The sequence below is a fragment of the Babylonia areolata genome, chromosome 34 (genome assembly GCF_041734735.1).
Source record: "Babylonia areolata isolate BAREFJ2019XMU chromosome 34, ASM4173473v1, whole genome shotgun sequence".
Taxonomy (NCBI): Eukaryota; Metazoa; Mollusca; class Gastropoda; order Neogastropoda; family Buccinidae; genus Babylonia; species Babylonia areolata.
The window spans coordinates 6127674-6135240 of record NC_134909.1 but is presented as its reverse complement, the minus strand read 5'-3'; the positions used below and the strand labels follow the sequence as shown (position 1 = coordinate 6135240).

At 46.9% G+C, this 7567-nt stretch overlaps 1 protein-coding gene across 1 annotated transcript in view; it reads left to right on the top strand.

Moving 5' to 3' along the window:
• Window positions 1–1219: 1219 nt before the first annotated feature.
• LOC143277368 (dopamine D2-like receptor) overlaps window positions 1220–7567 on the top strand; it is a 44700-nt gene continuing 38352 nt past the window's right edge. Inside the window, 1 exon segment of the mRNA XM_076582151.1 lies at window positions 1220–1545. Coding sequence (XP_076438266.1) covers window positions 1252–1545 — 294 coding nt within the window. The 5' untranslated portion in view covers window positions 1220–1251.

Below are 7567 nucleotides of genomic sequence, written 5' to 3'. Positions count from 1 at the left end.
CTTTTTTTTCTGCCCTGAGGGCTGGCTGGATGATGTACAGAAGCACACATGTTTATTCCACTTCCCTCGTTCATCCTATATATTACAGAGGTCCTTGTCTGTTCCAACTGAGTTCGTTGATGCCCTGCACACAACCTGATGTTAAACTTCTCTGTTTTTTGTACAAGGCTTACATATTTAGAGATAAAGTCGTTTCATAGTCTTGTTTTTCATTGTTCTTTTATCCTCAAATTGTGTTTATTGTTCAAATACCCCTTCACGAGGGGCTAAGGTCTATATGAATAAACCATTCATTCATTCATTCATTCCACTTCCCTCGGTAAACAAATTTTCATTATCGTTCTCTCTCTCTCTCTGTTCCAGCTGGTTTGCCACGCCCTCTGCTCAACGACCCGCAGCGGGGGATGTCCCCGAACACCACCACCAGCCCGTGATGAAGACCTGAAAACCCGACAACGACAACAACAAGGAGACAACCCTATACAGGGCTCTCCCCTACTCCCCCCTCCCTCCCCCCAGCACCAGAGAAACCTGCGCAGGTAAACCAACAACGACGACGACAACAATAAAGCCCCACGTCCCCACCTCTCACCTGCCTTAAGACAGAAGGATTCCCTGGACGCTGATGGACTTCTTGAAAAAAGTGAACATTTTAAAGCACATCTGAATGTTTTAAACGCTGAAAGGTTTTTAGACTTTGACTGAAAAGCTTGAAGCAGTGACTATAGGATTTATTGGGCCCTTTTTTTATTTACCCTTGACTTGAAGTGGAAGCAAACGTGGTGATAGCCTTGAGATGGCCTCAGCGGTGGGCGAGGCTCTCAGCGCCATAATTTGATTCCATCTGAAGACAGAAGGATGATCCCTTACGAACACCGTCAGGGGCAGGGGGATCGCCATGGGGAGGCGGCAGGGGGTCCCCCGGTGCGGAGGGATCTGCCCTACTCCCCGTCCTCCCGCCACGGAGCCCAGCACCCCCACAGCAACAAGGTCCTGGAGAACCTCTCCACCGCTGCCTCCACGCTCCTGGACTTCTGGGACGACGGCGGAGGAGGAGGAAGTGAAGGAGGAGGAGGAGGCGAAGCAGGAGGAGGTGGTGGTCTTCTCAACGGAACTCTTTCCCCCTTGGACGTCCTCTGTGACGAAGAGCGCGACCCTTTCTGCATGTTCTCTTCCGGTGGTGGTGGTGGTGGTGGTGGTGGTCTTGTAGGATCTGGAGGTTTGGACTCTTCCGGAGGAGGGTTCCTGCTGATGAACGACTCCTCTTCTTCGTCGTCCTCCTCGCCTTCCTCGGGGCTTCTGGCCAACCTGACCGGGGACCTGGGTGACGAAGGGGGAGGTGGGGGTGGGGGAGGTATCAAGAAGTTCTGGGCCCTGGTTCTGGTGTTGTTCCCCCTGGTGACGGTGTTCGGCAACGTGCTGGTGGTGATGGCCGTGGTGAGGGAGAAGTCGCTGAAGACGGTCACCAACTACTTCATCTGTTCCCTGGCCGTGGCCGACATCATGGTGGCCGTGGTGGTCATGCCGTTTGCCGTCTATGTGGAGGTGGGTGTTAGTGTGTGTGTGTGCGTGTGTGTGTTGGGGGGTGGAGGAGGGGGGTGAGGAGGGTGAGTGTGTGTGAGTGGGTGGGTAGGTGGTTGGGAGTGTGTATGTGGGGGTTAGTGTTTGTATGGGGGGCGGGGTGGGGGAGAGGAGGGTGAGTGTGTGGCGTGGGTGGGGGGATATGTGGTTGAATGTGAGTGTGTATGTGGAGGTCAGTGTTTCGAGGGAGTGGGGGGTGTAACATTTATTATGGCTGTGATGTGCCTTATATTCATGTACATCCCTTCATGGCGGGTTATTGTCTAGTAATGAATAAGGCATTCGTATTCGTATTCTGTCTGTCTGTCTTTCTATCTCTGTCTGTCTGTCTCTCTCTCTCTATTCTGTCTGTCTCTGTCTTTCTCTCCCTCTCTGTCTGTCTCTCTCCCTCTATCTGTCTGTCTCTCCCTCTCTGTCTGTCTGTCTCCCTCTCTCTGTCTGTCTGTCTCTCTCTCCCTCTCTCCCCCCCCCCTCTCTCTGTGTATGTCTGTCTGTCTCTCTCCCTCTCCCCCCTCTCTCTCTGTCTCTCTCTCTCCCTCTCTCTGTCTGTCTCTCTCTCCCTCTCTCTTTGTATGTCTGTCTCCCTCTCTCTCTCCCTCTCTCTGTGTCTGTGTGTCTCTCTCTCCCTCCCTCTCCCTCTCTCTGTCTGTCTGTCTGTCTCTCTCTCTCTACGCATTACACCATTGGTTATGGATGTGGTTTTCTTGTAAGATAAGAAACAAAACCAGGCTTATTTCATGTTATATGCAAATGTACATGCATATGTAGCGTCCTTTCTCTCAAAGAGCTCAGGGCGCTTTACATGAAAGAAAATATCACAAAACATAAATCATCCATGACCACTCTTTTTCAATACATCATCTCTAAATTTAAAGGCATTTTATAAGAAAGCTGACAAAAATCCGAACATCAGTATCCCAAATGGACGATACCACCAAATTAGATGGCACATGGATTTCGGTAATAATTTTGAAGGAATAAACTTTTGGAGAGAGACAGACAGACAGACAGACAAATACATTGTCGATATTGACCATCCAAATGTAACCCCTCCTTTTTGTCTGTGCCTTTATTTCCCCTCATAGAACTCATAATTGGTTAATGAGTATTTGGACCCATTGTAGACGTTTTACGTATATTTACTGCCTCGGATACATATTTTGCTAGTGAAAGTATCATATCTTCATTTTCTGTCATCAGTATGCCGAACAAATCTTTTCTCTGCACTGGAGTTGTATTGAAAAGGGTACAGATTTTTCACAGTTCTTCGTATCTTTTGCAGTTAAATATGAAATGCTTTTCATCTTCTGAGCTTTCGCCACTCATTGGGCAAGGGGATGTTGCTACGTCTGAATCAAACCATCTTCTGTTGGCATTCAGTCCAAGTGCTCTCAATCTGAGCATCTCAAAGAAGATTTTATGCCACTTGTTTTTTTACGATCTTAATATATTTCTCTGTTTGAAATATTGATTTAAATGAATAAAACCATCTATACCTATCATTGCTCTCTATTTCTCCGTGCCAGTTTTGTTTGTAACATGCTATAATTCTATCTCTAAATTCAGATACAAAGCCGCTCTCGTGCCCTACTCACACAGACAGACAGACAGACAGAGAGCGGTCTATTCACAATTTATTTTCAGTTTGGAAGTGCGCAAGCACCTCTTTGTGTGTATGTTGAGTGGGTGTCTGGGCGAAAGCGTGCGTTTTGTATTTCAAAGAAAGATTATGTTTCAAAGAAGAAATTACGAGAGAAAATTTAATCTCACTTTTTTTTTTATTTCCTTTTCAATTTACTCTTGTGGCTCTTTCAGTGGATCTGTATACCTATTCTTGAGTTTCAAAGAGCAGTTTATGGGGAGAGTTTGAGTGTTGCCAGTCTGCTTGCCTGTCTGTCTCACTTTCTCTTTCCCTCTTTCTCTGTGTGTGTGTGTGTGTGTTCGTTCGTTCTTTTGCTTAACATCTATCGACATTAGTGATTTTGTGTATGTGTGTGTGCGTGTGTGTGTGAGTATGTATGTGTGTGCGTGTGTGTGTGTGTGTGTGTATGTGCGTGTGTGTTCGCTGCAGCCCTCTCAAGCGCGCGCACAGGACAAAAATGTGATATAATGTAATCAATTAGCCAGACGCCTGACGCTCTTAGCAACAAACAATGTGAGCCTCGCTTCATGTTCAAGTAGGCCATCAAGCTCTGTGCATCTTTGGAATGTATTTTATATCTTGTGGGTTTAAAGACAAAAATTTATATGTGCGTGCATTTCTCTCGTGAATTGTGTGCATGTTATTGAAATTAGTCATGTTGTTATTGTTGTTGTTGTTTCATTTACGCGCGTGTATGCATGCGTGTGTTTGCACTGACGTGCGCGCGCGTGTATCAGTGTATGTTGTGTACTGTGGTGTGTCTAAGTGTATGCGTGTGTGTGTGTGTGTGTGTGCGCGCGCGCGCGCGTGCGTGTGAGTCTGTCTAAATGTGTGCGCATGTTTTTTGTTTTTTTTTGTTTTTTTTGCTGTTGTTGTTTTGCGCGCCTGCGCGCGTCTGTGTGTGTGTGTGTGTGTGTGCGCGCGCGCATGTATGTGAAATATACGTGATGTGTGTGTGTGTGTGTGTGTGTGTGTGTGTGTGTGTGTGTGCGCGCGCGCATGTGTGTGATATATACGTGATGTGTGTGTGTGTGTGTGTGTGTGCGCGCGCGCGCGTGTGTATGTACATGCATAAATGTGTGTGCGTGCGCGTGCGAGTGCGCGAACTGTCGTCTGAGAGAATGCGTGCTTGTTGCACGGCCAGGTGCTTACTGCACATCATGTGATTAGAACGAAGCATCCGGAAAAATGTGCTTCACGCACCAGTTGGTGAAAGTGTCGCTTTCAAGAGCACCACTTCAAGCGGACGCCGATGGTTCTCTTGTGCGTGTTACACGGGCGGTTTATGTGGCTGTGTATTTCCCATCTGTACCGCCGACGTCTGTAATCACTGCATAGGGTCTTCTGCTTCGTTCGTGGGCTGCAACTCCCACGTTCACTCGTATATACACTAGTGGGCTTTTACGTATATGACCGTTATTTTTTACCTCGCTACGTAGGCAGCCATACTCCGTTTTCGGGGGTATATAAAGGGTCGAGACGACCATGAAATACAAAAGACTCATCTCTGATTCCGACGGGAATCCGAAAACGGAGTATGGCTGCCTACATGGCGTGGTAAAAACGGTCATACACGTAAAGCCCACTCGTGTACGTACAAGTGAAGGTGGGAGTTACAGCCCACGAAGAAGAAGAAGAAGAAAGCGTTGGACTTTCACTCTGAGGGTGGCGGGTTCGAATCCTTGATCCGCTGTGCCTGGGGACTAAACGCGAGGAGATCTTTTCCGATCTCCAAGATCAACATATGTGCAGAGCAACTTGTGCCTTCACCCTCTTCGTGTGTATACGCATGCAGAAGATTAAATACGCACGTTAAAGATTTCCTGTGATTCATATCAGCGTTCGGTGTGTTATGGAAACAAGAACAATATGCGGCAAGCCCCCCTCCCCCAACTCCCCCCTTCCTCCCCACCCTGTCCCCCCTGCTCCCCACATCCCCCCCACCCCCCAAAGAGAGAAAAACAAACTGCTTACATGGGGAGGGAGGAGGGTGTGAGGGGGCGGCGGGGGCGGGAGGGAGGACGGTTTCAACTGGCCATACATGTAAAAGCCCACTTGAGCCCACGAGTGAACGTGTAAGACGCAGCCCACGATAAAAAAAAAGATAAAAATAATAAAAAATCTGAGGCAGCTGTCGGTGTGTTGATGACGTTCCTTCCTTCCATAATTGTATCCTTCAGTTCGACCAGTTCGGTTGTTGCTTCAGTTTTTCTGGTGAGGACTTCTCGTTTTCTGTAGCCATCATCAGTCACAATGGCTTCCAGATATTTGAAACTGTTTGGAAGATTGTTATATATATATATATATATATATATATATATATATATTTACTTATCTATTCATTCAATGATTCATTTATGTATTTATTTATCCATTTGTTAACTATTTTCTGGAAGCCATCTGAGTTGCTGGTTTTCATTATCATCGCCATTTTCTGCGCTGATCACCGTTCCATAGGGTGTTCATTTACTGTCCAGCTGTTTCACAGGGTAGTCGTGGATTTCTCCCTTACCCGCCAGACCATCGATGTCATCAGCAACACGCAGACTGGTAAGCGTTCTGCCTCCAGTCACTGACCGAACCTTTATGAACTTCCTGTGCATCATTCATGATTTCCTCAGGGACTGTGTTGAACAGGGTTGGAGAAAGCGAGCGACCCTGCTTCACACCATAAGTTGTCCCAAACCATCCGCCGACGCTGCCACGGTAGAGAACTGTGCTGGTGACTTGATCCTACAAGCTGTTAAAAACATTCTGGGGATTAGCACTGATGTTGTATTTGTGCATGGTGGTCCAAAGCGCCCAGTGACATACCTTGTCGAAAGCCTTCTTGAAATCAGTGAAGACAGGGTTCATGTCTTGCTGGTGCTACAGGCATGTTTCCTGTCACCCCTTCAGTGCCGAACCTACTTTGTGCTTAATAAGAAATGTTTGCCAAGGGATGCTTGGTCACGGAGGGTAAAAAAATACACAGATATAAATAAATAAATAAAAATCAGTCATGCTATGCACTGCAAGAAAGTACACATAACCCATACTTTTCTGAAAGGAAACTGAACAATAGCACTATTCAATTATGATCATGTAACATGAATTTATGATTTTTGGATCAGAAAGTTCCTACAATGACGCGGACAGAAATTTCAGCAAAGTATATCATAACCCATACTTTTGTCAAAGGAAACTGAACATGCTGTCTGATAATTTGACGTGAATTTGATCATTTTGTAATGGGAAAATTCCTACAGTGACGCGCACAGAAATTTCTGTCCCGGGACACCCTTTTTGCACACAGGAAGGGGACATCAACTTGAATCCTGGGACTCTGAAGCGGTTAGTGCCCACAAGTTGAAGGTAACTTTGTTCACTGCTACTTCTGCCTGATCTGAAGCCTGCCTGCTCTTAGAGAGATCATCTGTCCGCACTGGGGTTTTATTCTGTCCAAAATACATTCAGCATAGCTTAGCTTGGAGGTTGCCAGCCAGACTGACTGTGCGATAGTTCTGGCACATTTGCAGGTTCAGTTTCTTTTCCCTCTGTGTGTGTGTGTGTGTGTGTGTGTGTGTGTGTGTGTAGAGTGGTTAAACAGTGACTGTAGCCGTTCGCTTGGCCACTTTCCAGAACAACAGATTATGTGACAGATGGTGAAGAGAGCACCAGTCACGGGATATTGTAAAACACCGGAAGAAAAAGAGAAACAAAAGTGTGCAGCCTACCTACTGCAGATCCTCACGTTGAGACAGGGGGTCATCTTTAGCCAGCTCCTGGGGCTTTACCGTGTACATATCTATCAGTACATCTATAGACAGACTGTCAGATACGCAGACTCCGACGTTTCCTTTGGCGATAAGCATGCGCTGGTTGTCTTTAGGGCAAAGGAATGATTCGGGGAACGAGGGCGTGTAAGCAGGGGGTAGTGGGAGGGAGCTTGAAATGGGCGACAAAAGACTGAATGACACAGGAAACGAATGATGAGCGCCGCAAAGGCAACTGTCAGTCGGTTCTACCCAGGTAGAGGCAGGCAGCCTGTCGTTCAATTCACTCCGGGTTTGTAAAGTACTTTGAGTTTGGTCTCCAACTGAGGATGGACGCTGTATAAGTATCCATATCGTCATAACGTTATATGTTATCAATTAGCTATGGTAATTTAGCTGGACAGAGGTGGGAAGGTGGGCAGACACTGACCGACACATAGACAGATAGACAGACTGACCGACACACAGACAGATAGACTGACCGACACACAGACAGATAGACAGACTGACCGACACACAGACAGATAGACTGACCGACACACAGACAGATAGACAGACTGACCGACACACAGACAGACTGACCGACACA